Source organism: Hypanus sabinus, chromosome 20 (assembly GCF_030144855.1).
Source record: "Hypanus sabinus isolate sHypSab1 chromosome 20, sHypSab1.hap1, whole genome shotgun sequence".
Taxonomy (NCBI): domain Eukaryota; kingdom Metazoa; phylum Chordata; class Chondrichthyes; order Myliobatiformes; family Dasyatidae; genus Hypanus; species Hypanus sabinus.
The window spans coordinates 41,370,765-41,393,224 of NC_082725.1; the positions used below are offsets into that span (position 1 = coordinate 41,370,765).

At 41.6% G+C, this 22,460-nt stretch overlaps 1 protein-coding gene across 1 annotated transcript in view; it reads left to right on the forward strand.

Annotated features, from left to right (window-relative positions):
• Positions 1–22,460, forward strand: part of si:dkey-118j18.2 (uncharacterized) — a 69,471-nt gene that overhangs the window by 20,192 nt on the left and 26,819 nt on the right. Inside the window, exon 2 of the mRNA XM_059945385.1 lies at positions 22,162–22,230. Within this exon, the coding sequence (XP_059801368.1) occupies positions 22,211–22,230 (20 nt within the window). The 5' untranslated portion in view covers positions 22,162–22,210. The remainder of the gene's footprint in view (positions 1–22,161; positions 22,231–22,460) is intronic.

Here is a 22,460-nt window from a genome sequence, read left to right on the forward strand (position 1 = left end):
TTGTGCTATACTGTTACTAGGCATTTGTGTTATCATTGACCTATTCAACTTGTTTTTTTTTGCAGCTGCTCTTGAATATTATTGGCAAATTCCGGTGATTCTGTTCTGTATATTGTCCTTTTTTTAAAAAATCTTGTGAAGGGCTCAGAAGTTGCAGAGATGAGAATAAACTAAGAACAAATAATCTGTTGAAGATGATTTCTGTAAGGAATGGATATTATTTTGTTTAGGGCACCCAGCCAGGTGTCATTATAGGAAACAGGATACCTGAAAAAGGATATACTGAAGTTATACTGAAAAAGGATGTTTTCTAATATGACACAGCTCCTGTAAAAAAAAAGACAATCGTGGTTTAAACCAACATGGCAAGGGGATGGGAGCCAGAATGATAGAGCTGAGGATGAACCAGCAGGTTTACAAGTAGATGATGGGTGTAACATGAATGTAAGGAAGGACAAGCCAATGATTGGGTATAAATTCAGACAGACCAAAGAGTTAATTTGTACCACAGAGGCAAAATTCAAAGGGTGAAGAATGCAGGACTGAAGGTGCTGTGTTTAAATGTGCTTAGCATTTGGAATAAGGTGGACAAAGTCGATGCGCAGTTAGAGATTGGTTGGTATGATGTTGTGGGTATCGCTGAGTCGTGGGTGAAAGGAAGCCATAGTTGGGGATGATATACAAACGTTTGTACTTTGTATCAAAAGGACAGGCAGGTGGTGCAGCTCTGTTAGTAAGAGATGGAATTTCATCTTTAGAAAGAGGTGACATAGGGTCAGAGAATGTTGTGAATGGAGTTAAAAAACCATTATGGGAATCATAGGCCTCCAAATAGTAGCCAAGATGTGGAGTTGGGGTTGAGGGTGCAAAGGGACCTGGAAAAGGCATGCAATAAGGGTAATGACACAATTGTAATGGGTGACTTCAATATGCAAAGGGATTGGGAAAATCATGTTGGTGCCGGATCACAAGAGATGGAATTTGTTGAGTGCCTATGAGATAGCTTTTTAGAGCAGCTTGTGCTTGAGCCTACTTGGGGGAATAACCCAGATCTTATTAATGTCAAGGAACCCTAAGGAGACTGATCAGAATATGATTGAATTCATACATCAGTTTGAGAGGGAGAAGCACAAGTCACATGTATCAGTATCACAGTGGAATAAAGGGAGTTACAGAGGCATGAGAGAGGAGCTTACTGGGGTGGATTGGAGGAGGATACTGGAGGGGATAACAGCAGAGCAGAGATGGCTGAAGTTTCTGGGAATAGTTCACAAGGTGCAGGATTGGAGCCTCCCTGCCCTCTATTGTGGACCTGTACTCTTCCAGGTTGAAGAAGAGGGCGGGGAACATCATAAAGGACTCCTTCCATCCTGCGCACGGACTGTTTGAACTGCTTCCGTCTGGTAGGCGCTTCAGATCCCTCCAGACTAAGACTAATAGGCACTGGAGAAGTTTTTTCCCTACTGCGGTCACTTTGCTGAACAGTTAACTGTCGGAAGTAAGTTCCTTATATGTGCACAGGTACTTGGCGATTAAAGTCTGATTCTGATTCTGATTGATATAACCCACAGAAGAAGTTGTTCTCAGATGGCAGGGGTAGGCAACCTTGGCTGACAAAGGAAGTTAAGGACTGCATAAAAGTCAAGGAAAGGGCATATAAGGTGGAAAAGTGATTGGGAAGTTGGATGATTGGGCAACTTTTAAAATCAAACTAAAGGAATTAAAAGAACTGTATTAAGGGAAAAGATGAAATATGAGGGCAGACTAGCCAATAACATAAAGTAGGATACCAAAAGTTTCTTCAGTTATATAAAGAGGAAAAGGGAACTGAGAGTTGATATTGGACCACTGGAAAATGAAGCTGGTGGGGTAGTAATGGGGGACAAAGGAATGGGAGATGAACTCTGCTTCAGTCTTTACTGTGGAAAACACTAGCTTTATGCTAGAGGGCCATAAATGTCAAGGAGCAGGAGTGAGTGCATTGCTCTCTCTCTCTCTCTCTCTCTCTCTCTCTAGGCATCTTTTAGTCTTGTGAGACCATGGATTTGCGCCTTGGAAGGTTTTCCAGTGCGCATGCCTGGGCAGGGTTGTATGGGAGACTGGCAGTTGCCCAAGCTGCAAGCCTTCACCTCTCCATGCCACTGATGTTGTCCAAGGGAAGGGCACTAGGACCCCTGCAGCTTGGCACCGGTGTCGTCGCAGAGCAATGTGTGGTTAAGTGCCTTGCTCAAGGACACAAACACGCTGCCTCAGCTGAGGCTCGAACCAGTGACCTTCAGATCACTAGTTCAATGCCTTATCCACTAGGCCATGCGCCAACACATGTCATTGCTATTACAAAGGAAAAAGTGCTAGTCAAGCTCAAAGGTCTTAAGGTGGATAATCACCTGGACCCTAATGGACTACATTTCAGAGTTCTGAGAGTGATGGCTGAAGAGATAATGGATGCATTGGTGATGATCTTTCAAGAATCACTTGATTCTGGCATGGTCCTGGAGGACTGGAAGATTGCAAATGTCACTCCACCCTTTAAGAAATGAGTAAGGTAATTGTAGGGCAGTTAGCCTAACCTTAGTGGTTGTGAGTCTGTTATTAAGAATAAGGTTTCAAGGTACTTGGAGACTAATGATAAAATAAGTCAAAGTCAGCATGGTTTCTGTGAAGGGAAATCTTGCCTGACAAATCTGTTAGAGTTCTTCGAGGAAGTAACAAGCAGGGTGGACAAAGGAGAGGCAGTGGACGTCATTTACTTGGATTTTCAGAAGGCATTTGATAAGGTGCCACACATGAGTCTGCTTAACAAGATAAAATCCTATGGTGTTACAGGAAATATACTGACATGGATAGGGGAATGGCTGACAGGCAGGAGGCAGTGGGTGGGAATAAAAGGGGCCTTTTCTGGTTGGCTGCCAGTGACTAGTGGTGTTCTTCAGGGGTCAGGATTGGAACCGCTACTTTTCACATTGTTTCTCAATGATTTGGATAATGGAATTGATGGCTTTGTGGTAAAGTTTGTGGATGATACAAAGATAGGTGGAGGGGTAGGTAGTGCTGAGGAAGCAATACAATTGCAGCACAACTTAGACAAATTGGAAGAATGGGTAAAAGAGTAGCAAATAGAATAAGGTTTTGGGAAATGTATGATAATGCATTTTGGTAAAAGGAACAATACTGCAGATTATTATCTAAATGGTGAGAAGGCTCAAACATCAGAAGTGCAGAGGGACTCCCAGAAGGTTAATTTGCAGGTTGAGTCTGTGGTAAAGAAGGCAAATGCAATGTTGGCATTTATTTCAAGGGGACTAGAATATAAAAACAAGGAGATAATGCCAAGGTTTTATAAGACCCTAGTCAGGTTGCACTTGGAGTATTGTCAACAGTTTTGGGCCCCATATCTCAGAAAGGATGTGTTGTCATTGGAGAGAGTCCACAAGAGGGTCACAAAGATTATTCTGGAAATGAAGGGGTTAACAAATGAGGAGCATCTGGCAGCATTAGGCCTGTACTTACTGGAATATAGAAGAATGCAGGGGGATCTCATTGAAACCAACCTAATGGTAAAAGGACTGGATAGGGTGTTTGCTATGGTGGGGGAATCCAGAACTGGAGGGTACAGCCTCAAAATTGAGGGGCAACTTTTTAGAATAGATGTAAGGGGGGAATTTTTTTAGCCAGAGGGTAGAGAATCTGGAGAAGTTGATTGTTTCCTGATCGGTCAGGGCATCAAAGGATATGGCGAGAAGGCAGGCGTATGGAGTTGAATGATCCAGGATCAGCCAAGACAGAATGCTGGAGCAGACTTGATGGGCTGAATGGTCTAATTCTGCACCTACGTCTTATGGTTTTATGGACATCCTTTGGAATCAGTGCTATTAATTACACTAAAGCCATTATCAGTTTATAATACTCAACAGGAATAATGAGAGGGTAAGGAGAATTTGGGAAGTGAATGCACATTACATCAAAATATTTCACAATGATGCTTATCCATCTCTGCAAGAAGAAGAAATATCTTGAGGGTGAAGATTAAAATAGCAAACATATTTTAATCTGTTGGCCACGTCTGGAAAGCAGGCTATTGTCTCACATCCCCTTCTAAATTGTTGAAGGTCAGTAAAACCACAATGGAATAAAATATGCTGATGCATAATTTATTTTATAAAGCAATGTGGAACTCATTTCTATTTACTGTCTGTAAGGACCACAGAGCGTGCTCAAGCAATCCCTGCAGTTAGTTTTAATTTTATAATGTTCTACACAAGTATTATTTGAGAAACAATTTGCTTGTGTGTTCTTTAATCCAATTGAAAATAGTTTCAGCTTCTGACCGTGCTTCTCCACCACTGATGCCAGAGTAAGTGCAGGGTTTGGGCTCACTTCATGGGATAAAAGTTAACAAATGAATTATAAGTAAAACTTGTGCAAAAAAGTTAATTATTTAAGCATATATTATGAGTATTTATTATCTTTTATTAGAGATCTCTGAACACTGGCCAGAAGATAATCTGCTGAGGGAACTCGACAAGTCAAGCAGCATCTGTAGGTTCATATTTTGGCCCAAAATATTAACAATTCCTTTGCCTCCCCCACAGATACTTCTTGGCCCACTTAATTCCTGCAGCAGGTTGTCCTTTGCTCCATCATCTGTGGTCTCTTGTATCTCCAGTGGTCAAAAAACATTCTGTAGGAAAGTGCACAACTTTATGACTCTCTCCATAGGAACTTCTTGTACAGAGTATAAAATGGTGTAGTTTGTGCTTGCCCAGATTTGAGATGCAGTGCATTATACAAAGGGCTTGTTGGTACTTAGTTATGCTAAAGATCCCGTAATTGTTGGATCATTCGTTCTGACAATATCCAAGCATTTATCTACATTTGACAGCCTACATATGGCATTCGTCGGCAATATCAATAGACAATAGGTGCAAGAGTGGGCCATTCGGCCCTTCTAGCCAGCACCGCCATTCACTGTGATCATGGCTGATCATACACAATCAGTACCCTGTTCCTGCTCTCTCCCAATATCCCTTGACCCCGCTATCTATAAGAGCTCTATCTAACTCTCTCTTGAATGCATCCAGAGACTTGGCCTCCACTGCCTTCTGGGGCAGAGCATTCCACATATCCACCACTCTGGGTGAAAAAGTTTTTCCACATCTCTGTTCTAAACAGCCTACCCCTTATTCTTAAACTGTGGCCTCTAGTTCTGGACTCACCCATCAGTGGGAACATGCTTCCTTCCTCTAGCGTGTCCAATCCCTTAATAATCTTTTATGTTTCAATCAGATCCCCTCTCATCCGTCTAAATTCATGTCTACATCCATCACCATTAATATCATTGTATCGCCTTTGATCAGAAATGCAAGTGGATCAGTTACTTGCAGAGCGGAACAACGAGAGCAAGTCGATGGCTGGGTATCACGTAGTGACTCAATTCCAAACATCACCCTCAATCCCGTACCCCCAGAACCTTTCTGCCTTGTATGAAACCAGTCAGGATTGTAATGGAATACTGCAATTTGCCTGATGCGTATCGCTTCAGTAACATCCAGGAAGCTCAGCATCATTCAGGACACACTAACTTGCTGAGTTGGCACCCGTGTGTTCTGCAAATATTCATTTTCACCACCAACAGTGTACAAAAATTCCAGTGTGCAACATCTACAAAATGCACTGCAGTTCTTCTGGAAAACCCATGGCCTCCGGGCACCACATGGCAAGAACATTGGAATACCACCACCACCTGGTTTCCCCCCACTCCCACAAGCCAGCCCTTTGTCATCATAGGGTCTAAATCGGAGAACAATCTAACCAGCAGCACAGAGTACCTACACCAGTGGGCAGCTCACTACCACCTTCTCAGGAGCAGGAAAGGGAAAATGCTGGCTGGCTAGTGGTGCCATGTCATCCCCGACCCCAAAAAGTCTATGGTTTTTGGATGGAAGAAATTATTTGATGAAGCTCTGAACCAGTTTTTTTTAATCACTAACATTTATAAATTGCCTATAAGATCAGCACTATAAGATGCAGTACAAACCTAATTTTAATTCCTGTTCTCAATCCTTTAAGATAATGGTTCACAGCCATACATGCGTACAGAATTGGTTACTTGATCGGTAAACAGTTCAGCACACTCAGAATTTGCAAATGGTTTTGAAAAGTTCAGGAAGTGGGATGATCAATATGTCAGATTTTTTTTAAATAACCTTTCAATATCATGAAATAACTGCTCTCCAATCTTGGGTCTCCAGAACTGGTGGCCTGATGAGGATCATAGCCTTAAATGCTTTCCAAGCAATCGAATCAGTCTTTGAGGGTAATCAGCTGACATTTGTTGATTTAATTATCCCACGTTGTAAGTGGGGGATTCCGGGGGAATGTCCAGGAATTCATTGAGAAAGTTTACCAAGGGCTGTTCTTGAAATTGGCTACATATGGTATGTTTCACTTCTGTATTCTGTGCCTGTATCAAGGGAAATCAAATCTACTGTGCTGTGGTCTTATTTTGTGACCTTGGTGCATCTTGACATTTTCCCTCCCCTGGAGGAGTATCTCCTTTAATGTAACTATTTGGCCTTGGAGTTTAATATTTGCATGGTATTAGAACTTTGTAGCCTATAAAGATGTTCTAGATTCCTTTCCCTAAAAACATTAATGGACAGGCATTACCACCATCTATCTGGAACTAGCTGGAGTCTTCTGTTTGCTTCTTTCTTGTAGACCCCACCATTTTGCTTTAAATGCTGCATTTGAAGGCCAATGTCTTAACTTGTCTCTGATGGTTGGGTTTTATTTCCTGAACTTCCACAAAAGTATTTTTGCAAATTTTCACTTAACCATTATTAACAAATTTACTCTTAGTTTCTTCATGAAATCAGTGGTGGAAACTGATCTTTGGAACAAACATGTATTGCTGCCAAATGCATAATGGCTTCTGGAGAATAGTATTCCCACCCACTAACATTTATGATCTTCAGCAGGCCTGCCAACATCAAGAAGGCCACAGCTTCCTTCTGTTAAGTACACTCCTTCATTAACTTCAAAAATTTTTTTGGTGATGGTATTTTTAAAAAAAAAATTTTAATGCCAAATTTAATTCTCATTCTCATTGGGTGGGAATATTCAAACCATGAAGTATTGCACAATCCATTCAATTATCTGAAGAATAATACTAGTGCATTATTACTTAAAGTGAACCATTATTTGGGATTCTTAATAGTGGAATTAGTTTGGAGCTGGCTGCCTTGGATGGTTTTTAGATTTCAAAGTCATCATCTGCCTTTAGTGGAATCATTCTGTAGAACAGATTCTTGTGTCATTTAGATCTAATTGGACAGGACTTTGTGAATTCTAGTGCAAGCAAGTTGAAGTTTAATTGTCAGTCAACTATACATGAACACAGCCAAACAAAACAGGGCCAAGGTGCGAAACACAGTACCAACAGTCACATACAGCATAGGGCACATATAAGATAGCAGGCATATATGAAATATCAATAAAATACAGGCACACACAAAAAAAAGGTCCAAGACCCTGAGTCCATGAATTTGCTGGAGTCTGGAAGGGAATAAAATACAATTGTGTATTGTATTCACTTCTGCCCAGTGAACAGGGGTGGGGGGGGTGGGTAGGAGTACGGATTCCAGCTTGTACGCCGCGCTACACCATGGCTTGTGGTCTAATCCTCGCCATGACCAAGGCCACACAGCTCCCCTGCCGTCCACCAATAAATCAGTGAATTGGACTGGCAGCACTCCACATTAGCAATGTCCAACAGGGTCTTGCAATCACAAGAAGTGACAGAGACGATCATTCGCTGTTAAGACTGCACACCTTCGCGCGCCAACAGCTCTCTGATATAGCGGCATGATCCACACCAAGTCCGGCTCCTTCAGTTTCCCGCCAATGAGCAGCTCGCTGATGGGGTAGGCCCGCAGTACTTTACATTCTTAATATCCAGCAGGATCTTGTAATCATAAAAAAGGCATTTAGAAAGGACAATAACACTTGACCCAGTGAAAGCTGGCACAATCAAACACGCCAGCATTTCACCTAAATTAAGTAATTTGAGAATTATTTTCACAGTAAATGACAATAAAATAGTGTGTATGTGTGCTCAGATAATGTAAGTGAAAACATTCAAATAATATGCTTAAAAATTTTCTGTCACAAGCTTTAAAAACAATAGGACAAATAGGTCAAAACAAATGTGTTTTGACCATGCTGTATTTCATGGTGTTTAGACATTAGAGTTATAGTTTCACTCAAATTTTATTGTTCAATCAAGTACATCTGTATTCTTCTCTAATGAAAGAATGCTATAGACAAAAATACAAATTCACAGCAATGTTTAACTAAAATTGCCATTTATGATTATTTTGTTTCGTTCTAGTCAGATATGTAGCCAGTCAGAAGGAGAGCTTCCCCAATGTGAGTTTTTTAAACGAAATTTGTTCCAAAGTTTTTGGTATCATAATGTACTGTTTTTAATTAAGATTGAGCAGAAAGTTTGGTATCTGGATTAAATTAATTTTAAAGCAGTAAGAGTTGAGATTTGTGCATTTTGTTACTTCATCTTTGACATTAATAATTACAGAGTGCCCATCACTGACCTCTTTTTAAACAAAAGTTGAACTTTTGTTTTTTCCTCACACGTTCTTCAGAGCCCACAGCCTCCAGTATAAAAAGGCATCATTTTGTTAGAAGGATACCATTTGGTGTTGGAGGAGGGAGGTTTAGGTTACTAATCCTGTGGGAAAAAGGACAAGATTTAAGTATCAGCTGAGTCATGTCTCTGGGTGGAATGGTCGAATTGCTAGTTCTTAATTTTAAGATTCATTCAAAACCAAAAACTTAATATTAGATTTAATCTTCTGGTTTGTTTTTGAGTTTTAAACATTTGAAAGCATTTATTTAAATGTTGGTTGATTGTAATTCCATGAATTCCCGTGGTTCCTTAACATGTAATATTCTTGCTTAACAGCTTCATTTTTTAATTTTTCAACATTCTCTTTTGGGACTGGAAGGACTATCAGGTTCACACTTTGCAGAAGTGTTTCCTGAATATCATAGTGCTAAATCTGGTTATGGCCCTTGTCTTGGATTTTCAACAGATCTAGTTTTCCTGTATCTATCCAGTCGACACGTTTTCTTAAATCATCGCAGGTACCTTCACAGGGCTGTTATGAATGGGGAATTACGGGTAATACCCACATCCTATAATCTAATTTGTTAACTAATTTACAATTTTTGTGTCAGTTACCTTAGTATACGTTGGCAAAATTGTGATGAAGTTCAGTATTTGTGAAGTCATTCGCTTTGAGATACCAGAAAAAAAAGATCCACTTAACTTTTTTAAATGGCGAGTTGGTTTTACAGGAGTAGAGAGATTTAAGGATGAAAGTACAGAAATCACTCCCAAATACTGAGCTCTCCCTGCCATGGTTTTGCCTATGTGTAATAGTGCAGATAGTCAACATTTAGCAAGGAAGTTTGCAGCCTTTTGACTGGAAATAATGAATGTGTCTCTACAGATTTGATCCATCTTGATCACTGCTGTCTTTTGTGTTGAAATGATGGGCTTTTTTTTCTGGTTATATTACATTGCTATAACCAGTAGGAGAGCCTATGGCATTTGATAAGGTCCCACATGGGAGATTGGTGGTAAAATCAAAGCTCAGGGCATCGGGGGGAAGACATTGACATGGATAAAAAACTGGTTGGCAGATAGAAAGCAAAGGGTAGTGGTGAATGGGTGTTTCTCGGAATGGCAGGTGGTGACTAGTGGGGTGCCACAAAGCTCGGTATTGGGACCACAGCTGTTTACCATTTACGTCAACAATCTAGATGAAGGCATTGAGAATAACATCAGCAAATTTGCTGATGATACTAAGCTGGGTGGCAGTGTGACATGTGATGAGGATGTTAGGAGAATTCAGGGTGACTTGCATAGGCTGGGTGAGTGGGCAGATACTTGGCAGATGACGTTTAATGTGAATAAGTGTGAGGTTATCCACTTTGGGAGTAAGAACAAGAAGGCAGATTATTATCTGAACGGTGTAGAGTTTGGTAAGGGAGAAATACAAAGATCTGGGAGTCCTTGTTCATCAGTCACTGAAGGTGAATGAGCAAGTGCAGCAGGCAGTGAAGAAGGCTAATGGAATGTTGGCCTTTATTACAAAGGGAATTGAGTACAAGAGCAAGGAAATCCTCTTGCATTTGTACAGAGCCCTGGTGAGACCACACCTGGAGTATTGTGTACAGTTTTGGTTTCCAAGGTTAAGGAAGGACATCCTGGCTGTAGAGGAAGTGCAGCGTAGATTCACGAGGATAATTCCTGGGATGTCTGGACTGTCTTATGCAGAAAGGTTAGAGAGACTGGGCTTGTACACACTGGAATTAAGGAGATTGAGAGGGGATCTGATTGAAACATATAAGATTATTAAGGGATTGGACAAGATAGAGGCAGGAAATATGTTCCAGATGCTGGGAGAGTCCAGTACTAGAGGGCATGGTTTGAGAATAAGTGGTAGGTCATTTAGGACAGAGTTAAGGAAAAACTTCTTCTCCCAGAGAGTTGTGGGGGTCTGAAATGCACTGCCTCGGAAGGCAGTGGAGGCCAATTCTCTGGATGCTTTCAAGAAGGAGCTAGATAGGTATCTTATGGATAGGGGAATCAAGGGATATGGGGACAAGGCAGGAACTGGGTATCGATAGTAGTTGATCAGCCATGATCTCAAAATGGCGGTGCAGGCTCGGGGCCAAATGGTCTACTTCTGCACCTATTGTCTATTGTCTATAAGCAGCTTGTAGCAGTGAAATTGATTATTCCTTGGAGCTTGAACTGTATATTGTAACAACACTTCAAAAATTATTCTTTGATATGTTATGGTAATGTCTTTTTTATATAAAATATATATATTGCCCCAACTCTTAAGTAAAAAGGTACAACAGTGCCTCTTTCAGCTCAGACAGTTGAGTAAGTTTGGTATGGGCCCACAAATCCTAAGAACTTTCTACAGGGGCACAATTGAGAGCATCCTGACTGGCTGCATCACTGTCTGGTATGGGACTCTGTAGAGGGTGGTGTGGACAGTCCAGCACAACTGTAGTTGTGAACTTCCCATGATTCAAGACATTTACAAGGACAGGTCTTTAAAAAGGGCCCGTAGGATCATTGGGGACCCAAGTCATCCCAACCACAATTTCTTCCAGCCACTACCATCCGGGAAATTGTACCGCAGCACAAAAGCCAGGACCAATAGGCTCCAGGACAGTTTCTTCCGCCAGGCCATCAGACTGATGAACTCGCGCTGATTTGAGTGTACTCTATATTACATTGACTGTTCTATTTATTATAAATTACTATGATTGCACATTGTACATTGAGATGCAGACGTAACAAAGATTTTTACTCATGTATGTAAAGGATGTAAGAAATAAAGTGAATTCAATTCAAATGTTTTGTTCATTGTGATTCTTGTCATTTGAAAACTTTGTTAAAATTGTTTACTGACATCCTTTGTTACTTCTGCATTATATTATTGAAGTTAAGTGATTTGAAGTTAAGTCAACATGTAGTTGGACCTACTAGGAGATAGGACTAAGTTCTACTTAGAAAATGAAACTGGACAGGTTGTGGAAGTCTTGGTGTGGGGAACATTTTATGAATGGTGACCATAATTCTGTAAGTTTCTAGGTAGTTATGATTTGAAAAAGGATTGGTTCACACAGGTTAATATCATAAGTGGGAGGACATCTGATTTGTGATCATGTCAGAGAGTTCTTGGTGAGAGTGGGAGCAGATTCTGAATGTAAAACAGCATCTGACAAGTAAGAGCCTTGTAAGTGTTTGCAAAAGTTCAGGGCCAGCAAGTTCTGGCAAGGGGGAAAAGGCAAAGATGGCAAGATTACTGGAGCTTGGATGACAAAAGGATATTGAAGATTTGTTCAGTTAAAGGAAGCGTATGACAGTATAGGCAATCAGAGTCGGGAGTTTCTAGGAATATAGAGTGTATAGGAAAGAACTTCCGAAATTAGGAGGGCATAAAGGCCCATGAAATATCCTTGGGGAGCAAGTTTCAGGAGAATCCCAGGGTATTCTATGATGGGTATTAGCATAGTCAGGGGAAGAGTGAGTCACTTTGGGGACCAAAGGGATAATCTGTATGGAGCCAAGTGATTGAAATATTCCTAAATGAATATTTCTCATTTGTTTACAACTGTGATGAAATTGGAAGAATTTGAGTTTAGGGATGGGCAAATGCATAATCTGAAGCACAATGGTACTATTTTGGGGCAGTGGTGTTGGTAAATTGCCTGAATTAGACGACAATCCTAAGAGGAGTTATCTACATTTGGAAAGGCAGGGACTGATCAGATATAGCCTGACAACTTCCGTGTGGGAGGGGAAATGTGGAGGGGAGGTGAATGTAGAATCCTAACTGAATGAAAACTAGGAGGGATCTAAGAAGATTGATAAAGGCAGGGTGGTAGAAGTTAACTATATGAATGTTAAGAAGGCATTGACAAAGTCCCATGCAGTAGATTAGTAGGTTGAGAATGAGCACACATTTAAAGTTACCAAATGGAGTCTGAAAGAGGATACGGGGTGAAATGTTTTGACGCTGAACTCTTCTTCCGTCGCTTACGTCTCCAAGCCTACTACTTTGAAAAGGATTCCCCTCCCCCTATTGATGACCCCTTCTCCCATCTTCAACCCTCCTCTTCCTCCCGGACACTCCCACCGGGCCTTCTACCTGCACTCGATCTTTTCATCTCCAACTGTCACCGAGACAACAACCGTCTCAACTTCATCACTCCTCTCTCCTGTTCCAACCTCACTAACTCTGAACGCACTGCCCTCCACTCTCTCCGCACTAATCCTAACCTCACCATCAAACCGGCAGACAAAGGTGGTGCCGTAGTGGTCTGGTGGACGGACCTCTACCTCACTGAGGCCAAACAGCAGCTCTCCGACACCTCCTCTTACTTACCCCTGGAACAGGACCCCACCAAAAAACATCAATCCACCGTCTTCCGTACCATCACTGCCCTTATCAACTCTGGAGACCTTCCATCCTAAGCCAAAAAACTCATAATTCCCACACCCCGCACTGCTCGCTTTTACCTCCTCTCCAAGATCCATAAGCCTGACTGTCCTGGTAGGCCTATAGTTTCGGCCTGTTCCTGCCCCACCGAACTTGTATCTGCCTACCTCGACTCCATTTTGTCACCCATAGTTCAGTCCCTCCCTACCTACTTCTGGGATACATCACATGCCCTCCACCTCTTCAATAACTTCCAGTTCCCCAGTCCTGACCACTTCATTTTCACTATGGATGTCCAATCCTTATACACTTCAATTCCCCATCAAGAAGGTCTCAAAGCCCTCCGCTACTTTCTGAACAATAGACCTCACCAGTTCCCCAACACCACCACACTCCTCAGGTTGGCAGAACTGGTACTCACACTTAATAACTTCTCTTTCAGCTCTTCCCACTTTCTCCAGACCAAGGGTGTAGCTATGGGCACTCGCATGGGCCCTAGCTATGCCAGCCCCTTCGTGGGTTATGTGGAACAGTCTATGCTGCAAATCTATGCTGGTACTGCTCCCCAACTTTTCCTTCGATACATTGCTGACTACATTGGTGATGCTTCCTGCACCCATGCTGAGCTTGTCAATTTCATTTACTTTGCCTCTAACTTTCACCCAGCCCTCAAATTCACTTGGTCCATCTCGGACACTTCTCTCCCCTTTCTCGATCTCTCAGTCTCAATCTCTGGAGATAGACCGTCCACTGACATCTTCTATAAACCTATTGACTCCCATAACTACCTTGATTGTACCTCTTCCCACCCTGCCAAATGCAAAAATTCTATTCCCTATTCCCAGTTCCTCCGTCTCCGCCGTATCTGCTCCAAGGATGAGGCTTTCCATTCCAGGACATCCCAAATGTCCTCTTTCTTTAAGAATCGTGGTTTCCCTTCTGCCATCATCAATAATGCCCTCACCCGCATTTCTTTCATCTCCCGCACCTCAGCCCTCACCCCATCCTCCCGTCACCACAACAGGGACCGTGTCCTCCTTGTCCTCACCTATCACCCCACCAGCCTCCGAATCCAGCATATTATCATCCGCAACTCCCGCCACCTTCAACAGGACCCCACCACTAAGGACATCTTTCCTCTCTACCCCTCTCTGCTTTTCACAGGGATCGTTCCCTCCATGACTGTCTGGTCCACATGTCCCTCCCCACAGATCTCCCACCTGGTACTTATCCCTGCAAGTGTAAGTGCTACACCTGTTCCTACACCTCATCTCTTACCACCATTCAGGGCCCCCAAACAGTCCTTCCAGGTGAGGCAACACCACTTGTGAGTCTGTTGGGGTAACCTATTGCATCTGGTGCTCCCAGTGCAGCCTCCTCTACATCGGCGAGACACGACGCAGATTGGGGGACCGCTTCGTCGAGCACCTCCGCTCCATCCGCCTCAACAGACAGGATCTCCCGGTTGCCACTCACTTCAACTCTCCTTCACATTGCCATTTGGATATGTCCATACATGACCTCCTCTACTGCCATGATGAGGCCAAACTTCAGTTTGAGGAACAACATCTCATATACCGTCTGGGTAGTCTCCAGCCCCTTGGTATGAACATTGAATTCTCCAACTTTGGTAATTCCCTCCCTCTCCCTTCCCCATTCCACCTTCACTCTGACTCCTCTTCTAGCTGCCTATCACCTCTCATGACTCTGCCTTCTTCTACTACCCATAGTGCTTTCCCCTTAGATTCCTTCTTCACATCTCCTGCCTATCCCCTCCCAGCTTCCCCTCCCTCACCTCTTGATCTTTCCTCTGATTGGTTTTCCACCTTCCCCCCACCTTCTTTAGGGCCCCTGCCCCCTCCTCCTTTAGTCCTGACGAAGGGTCTCGACTCGAAACGTTGACTGCTCCTTTCAACGGATGCTGTCCGACCTGCTGAGTTCATCCAGCTTTTTTGTACATTATGTTTTGCACAGTCATTTATATTGTGAAGATTTGAGATGTTCACTTGGATGTGCAATGCATTGGGGGATATTGACTTATTGTGGGCAATGGGTCTGGTGTGAATAAGGAAAGGGGTCAAATGATGTGGTGGACTAAAGGACGTTTCTATGTTGTGCAACTCTGACTCTAAAGTTGAGTGTTATTGCCGGGTACTGCACAGTTTTGCATCTGTGTAGTCTCTAGTTTATTCAATTGAGAATTGTGGTTTAAAGAGAACTTGGTAAGTATGCATGCAAAATAAATATTAAAATGTCTGAAAGGATATTCCATTACGGAAGAAAGCTAAGTTTCTCGTCATAATTTGCAATTCTGGTAATCTATCTCATGGATGTGTACAACAAAGTCATTAAATGCTGAAAATACTCAGCAGATCAGACGCAGCTGTGAAAAGATAGTGAGTGAACATTTCAGATTAATGGCCATTCTGATTTGTATCCAGTTCTTTGTTTATATTTCAAATTCGAAGTATCTTGAGCATTTTGGCTTTAAATATATTACAAGATAGTGCTGTGGAAAATATGTCCTGTTAATAATGTGAAATCTACTATTAAAGGATTTCCATAAAATCTTCAGTAAAATCAGCAAATACTTGGGGAATTGTCTTTAGGGATGGAAGATCTTATTTCTCATGTGACTGGTCTGTTGAGGAAGAGACCAAGTTACTATAGTAGGTGATGATACTCCATTATGTATTGAATGTTTGATCTCGTGGTGTACAGTTTCTTCAAGATGCAATGTCACCTTGATTTGGATTAAATCAGAAGAGCTACCTACCAAACGCTATGTTGGGAGCACTCATTTCCTTTCATCTCTTTTGCCTTTTGCACTATTTATATTTGTAACTTTTAGTAATTTGATGTCTTGAACTGTACAGCTGGGACAAAACTACAAACTTCATGACATATGTCAGTGATCATGAGTGAATTTGTTACGCATTGGTAATCATTTTCCAATGTTCTATAGATTCAGGAACAGTTCCTGCTGATTGGAGGGTGGCTAACGTTGTCCCACTTTTCAAGAAAGGAGGGAGAGAGAAAACAAGGAATTATAGACCGGTTAGCGTGACGTCAGTGGTGGGAAAGATGCTGGAGTCAATTATAAAAGAGGAAATTACGATACATTTGGATAGCAGTAGAAGGATCAGTCCGAGTCAGCTTGGATTTATGAAGGGAAAATCATGCCTGACTAATCTTCTGGAGTTTTTTGAGGATGTAACTATGAAAATGGACAAGGGAGAGCCAGTGGATGTAGTGTACCTGGACTACCAGAAAGCTTTTGATAAAGTCCCATATAGGAGATTAGTGGGCAAAATTAGGTATTGGGCAAAAACATGGTATTGGGAGCAGAGTACTGACATGGATTGAAAATTGGCTGGCTGACAGGAAACAAAGAGTAACGATTAACTGGTCCCTTTCGGAATGGCAGGCTGTGACCAGTGGGGTACCGCAAGGTTCGGTGCTGGGACCGCAGCTGTTTACAATATACATTAATGATTTAGATGAAGGAATTAAAAGTAACATTAGCAAATTTGCTGATGACACAAAGCTGGGTGGCAGTGTGAAATGTCAGGAGGATGTTATGAGAATGCAGGGTGACTTGGACAGGTTGGGTGAGTGGGCAAATGTATGGCAGATGCAGTTTAATGTGGATAAATGTGAGGTTATCCACTTTGGTGGCAAGAACAGGAAGGCAGATTACTATCTAAATGGAGTCAAGTTAGGAAAAGGGGAAGTACAACTAGATCTGGGTGTTCTTGTACATCAGTCAATGAAAGCAAGCATGCAGGTACAGCAGGCAGTGAAGAAAGCTAATGCATGCTGGCCTTTATAAAATGAGGAATTGAGTATAGGAGTAAAGAGGTCCTTCTGCAGCTGTACAGGGCCCTGGTGAGACCCCACCTGGAGTATTTTGTGCAATTTTGGTCTCCAAATTTGAGGAAGGACATTCTTGCTATTGAGGGAGTGCAGCGTAGGTTCACAAGGTTAATTCCCGGGATGGTGGGACTGTCATATGTTGAATGATTGGAGCGACTGGGCTTGTATACACTGGAATTTAGAAGGATGAGAGGGGATCTGATTGAAGCATATAAGATTATTAAGGGATTGGACATGCTGGAGGCAGGAAGCATGTTCCCGCTGATGGGTGAGTCCAGAACTAGAGGCCACAGTTTAAGAATAAGGGTTAGGCCATTTAGAACAGAGATGCAGAAAAACTTTTTCACCCAGAGAATGGTGGATATGTGGAATGCTCTGCCCCAGAAGGCAGTGGAGGCCAAGTCTCTGGATGCATTCAAGAGAGAGTTAGATAGAGCTCTTATAGATAGCGGGATCAAGGGATATGGGGAGAGGGCAGGAACGGGATACTGATTGTGTATGATCAGCCATGATCACAGTGAATGGCGGTGCTGGCTAGAAGGGCCGAATGGCCTACTCCTGCACCCACTGTCTATTGAATATAATTATGATTCCCCTGCTCTTTCCTGTAATGTTGCAACTTTTGAGTTGCTCTTTTAAGTGACTGCCCAGTTCCCTTTTAGAAAGCCCTAAATGTTCCCACTGTTCTTGAAGTCAGTGAGTTTTGGATTATAAACTTCCAAGGGGTGGGTGTGTGTGTGTTAAATGTTGGCTCATGGTGAGTAGTCCAGCTTCTTCACTCTGGCCTTGTAGCTGAATTTCCTCATTTCTCCCACCCCCCGAAATATTCCAGTTAGTCTTCTCTTACACTTTCACTATCTATTCAGGTCAAGAAGTAGCAGCAGCAACTTGGGATGAAGAACTTCTGGCTTTGTTGGCAATGCCTGTACCCCAATCTTCTTTTTTCTCTATTAATGTGATAATTAGTGATGTCTGCAATAAAACAGATGTGCTATTTTGTAAGGAGAGTATGTGAAATATGGCATAATTACCATTGTAAGAAAACTGCCAATTATTACGTCTCAAAATTCCATGTCAGAATACTCGTCCTGTTAGTATCAAGTGATTAGATTTTTGATTTAATTTTTACATATCTTTAAGACAGTGTGAAAACACAAGAAATAATGTATTTGTAAATATATGATATATTCATACTTTCCATCAGAGATAACTGGCTGTTCCCCTTTAATGACACTTCTTTATTCAAGTAATTTGTACGTCTGATTTACAATAATACAGACGCAAACACGAGAAAATCTGCAAATGCTGGAAATTCAAGCAACACACACAAAATAATAGAGTTGTGTTTGCATTTGAGTCTTGCTAATCTATTTACTGAAGTTTAGCATCCAGGTTCGTCTTGGCAGAATTCTGCTTTGTGGGGAGGAAAAGGAAACAGGAATTTCCTAACTATTTGATTTCACTGTTACTGGATTAGAATAATTGGTTGCTGACGTGTTTCCAGGTTGAAACTTTTAACTTGTGGGAATTGTATTCTTGATTGTTGTTACTACTTAAGACCATGTTGCGCATTTTGTACATTAAGGAGGGGCACTTTTTGTTGCCATTCTGGAGCCTGCCAAGACAAGGCAACAGACTGAAGCAGCAAATAATCTCCTTTTCTGCAGTGCAAACACTAGGGTTGATCAAATACAGTGTAAGTTCTGCACTCAAAGCATTCAGGCAAAATGTCTATGAAGGGTTAAAAATATTTGGATGAAATTTGTGCAATACAAATGAATTTGAGCTGAATTATCACAAGGAGTTTATTGATGTGATTAAACGTACTGCTGCCTCATTTTCCTCTTAGCTGCACTGACACATAATTGACAACATACTAATTTCGTACTGTTGCCTGATCAGCTAAGATTGAGGCATGCTTTTATGTCATTTTTTGAGTCATTTTTAGAGTAATTCATGTTGCTGTTTTTCCTGTAGTCAAGCATTTGAAGCCCTGTATTTTAGTTCCTGAAGGCTGAGCTGGTCATTTCAAGTTCAGAATGCCAGTGATTTTGCAAATTTTGGAGGACTTTTTCTTTTGCCACCTTTCTCTTGTTTCTCATTTCAAGCACTCGTCTAAAGATGCACATTCTTTGAAGTAACATTCCCTTAAATGTTGAGGATTGTGAATACTGGGAAACTCATGAAGGAGCAGTGCATGGGAGGCTAAAGTGAACTCCACGTTCATTTGACTGGGATCCAATTCATTCACTCAGTGAACTAAGTGCAGTAGATGTCTTTTTAAAATGTAGGAATTTGCCAAGTTTTCTTCAATGACACCTCCTTAAACAACTCCCAAGTGTCTTGCTCACTGATTTTTTTTCGAAAATCTGTTGCTCTTCTTGCATTGTTGGTGGGCTTAAATATACTGGAACTCTCTACTCAGTAGCACTGTTCAATCATCTGCACCAAGGAAAATGCAGCTGTGCAAGGAAGACCCACGTAAAAGCAACTGGAGAATTGATTTCATTGAAATCAACTCAAAAACATGTAAACGACCAGGATGTCAGTATCACTGCCTTAGCAGATAATTCACTCATGCATCAACTTGGTTCTTTACTCAAGCTTTGGTGAGAAAGGGTATTGGGTTTTCAATTTATGATCCGCTGAACTGTGAGCCTATAATAGAAAGGTATGACTGGTGTTAAGCAGTGTAGTACTTGAACTCCTCTGACCTTGACCTACAATGAAAACTTTGGAGCCACGACAGGTCACTTGGCTTCTCAAGTCTGCTACTGCATTTAATAACATAGCTGCTCTTACTGTGTAATGTTAGCTCTGCATTCCCAAATATTCTTGTGCAGAGTACATTTATTGTCAATGTATACATTATCCAACCTTGAGATTCATCTCCTAACAGGCAGCCACAAAACAAAGAAACCCAGAAGAACATTTGTTTAAAAAAGTAGACTGTCAAGCACACAACTTGCGGGGGGGGGTGTGGGGGGGAACATGCAAGACCAAAAAACACAAGGAAATAGTGTTCGGAACTGAAGTACACAAAGAGAGTCTCTCCACAGACCCTTAGTTCAGAGCAGAGCAGCCAGTGGAACCGGCCCATCCCTCACCTTGGGGCTCTGACAATCTGACCTTTTCAATCTGTCGTGGTGCCTAAATCATTGATCAGACAGTGCTTTCATACGCTGTCGGGTCTGGACCCTGCACCTTGATTTGGCTTGTACCTAACCTTTCCAATATGGTCTGGCACTTAAATCAGCCAAACCTCGGGTCTTTCTTGCTCTTGGCAATGGGACCGCTGCCTCGCCTTGTTTCTGCCACATTGAATTGCCTCCACGTCCAAAGGGAAGTTGTCGACTATTGTTTTCGATGATCAGAAAAAGTGATGAACAAGCATTTAGTTCATTGACCACCAGCCAGAAGTTGCTGAGGTTCACCAGCTCCATCTTAAACCGGAATCATACACTGTCGTGTTTATCAGAAATCTAACTACAAATGCTTAAAAGATATTCAAAAACTCTTTCTACTGCCATTTGAGAAGAAGCATGACTCTTCGCTCTCAGTAGAAAGAGTTTTTGAATATCTCTTAAGCACTTGTAGTTAGATTTTTGATAAACACAACAATGTATGATTCCGGTTTAAGACGGAGCCGTTCACGTCAGTCATAAGTGTGTGAAATCTTAATTTTTAATTAAGTTTCTAGGTTCTCCCAGTTTAGAAAATAATTCCTTCCATATCTACCCTGTTAAGACCTAGCTGGAACTTGTGTAGCAGCAAGAAATGGTTTGTGATGTGCTGGCAGTTTCCTAGCCAAACTACAGACTGGCAGAGAGATTGGAGGAGTCATTGAGAGCACGTGTATCCACAGAGATATAATTATATGTGTAGAATGCAAATTTAAACAAATATATGTGAACCGAATACATGAGTTAGCCATTCAAGAACAGCTAACTCACAAAGTTCCAAGTAAATTTATTATCAAAGTACATCTATGTCAGCATTTACTTCCTTGTGATGCATTTTCTTGCAGGTATTTACAGGAAAATAAAGAAAGACATAGTTTATGAGGAACAACACATGACAAAGACTGACAAACATTCAGTGTATAAAGGAGAGCAAATCATGCCAATGATAAGCAAAGTAAATGAATGATGCTGGGGAGAAGAATTGTAGAGTCCTTGAAAGTGAGTCAATAGGTTGTGGAGTCAGTTCAGTATTAAGGTGAATCAAGTTACCCACAACCTAACAGTTCATTGGCAACAGAGCAGAGTGGAAAGGCTTACGTAAGCTCTGCTACTTGTATTTGCTGTACCTCTCCCCAATGACTTACCAATGTTGCTGAGGTTTCCTAACCCAGATTATTCCAGCCACGAGCCTCACAGCATCCAAAGCAGGAATTAAAGAGGAGACGGAATGAAGGCTTGTTGCTGCATCATGGTATAATTTTTTTTTGCGCCCATGCACCTGATCTTTCTAAATTGGGTGGAATGATGAGGTGTGAATTGACATCAATTCATTTGGGAATTGTTGCAGGGTAATCAGTATCTGTGCAAGAACTGTCTAGGTGTATGGTTGGCTTGAGTCTGGCATCTGCCAAGCAGCTGAGGGGAAGGGAAGGGTGATGGCAAACAAAAGCCACATTATTTCCAAGATTGATCATAAACCAAAGACACTAGTCATTTGTGGTTTAAGTTTATGAATCATCTTACCAGCTGTATCTTATCTGGTCTTACTTACCACTATCTTCCCAATTCCACAAGCTGTTCAAAAGCTTTTCAGAGTGAGTGAGTTGCAAGGAGCAGCCACTGTCTGAGGACACTTGCTGGATTCCATTTTTAGAAGCTGAGGATCCCAGCTGGGGATTTGATTTCACAATTACAATTCCCATGTTAATTTTATCATTTATGGTTCTGCAATCAAATTTATTTTCTTTATTTAATTTTGAACCAGCCTCCTCATTCTAGTTGAGCTGAATTTGCCTGGGGTATGTCTTCTGGTGTGACTTGTGCCCAAATGATCATTGTTAATTTGCAACCCAAGAGAGTGATAGTTGCTAGACTTGCATTTCTCTGCAGCCAGTCACTCTTCTGACATTCCTGGTCTAGGGATGCTGAGTGAATATGTTGAAGTAAAACGGTGACCATATGAGGTACCCCGATTGCCTTTATGATCTATGGTATGTTCACCACCACATTCAGATATTGTTTTCTGAACCTCCTTTGCACTCTGATTTTTGCAGCATCTGGACTCTGCATGCGGTAATGAAAAGCAGCTAATGTAAAGACACAATGGAACTCTATTGGTACATGTAAGTACTGTAGCCCTGCCAAATTAAATTTTACTGCAGTGAAATCATGTATGGATTGGGTTTATGTTTTGAAGATAATTCTTTATGTAGACAAAGACATGATTTAAAATATTTAAAACATTTTTATTTTGTTTCTTTGCTTGCTCTAAAATTAATTGTAAAGTATCTTGGCAAAAGAAAATTAAGATTCGATGTCCTACTATTCTGAATGACAAGTTCTCTGATGCTGT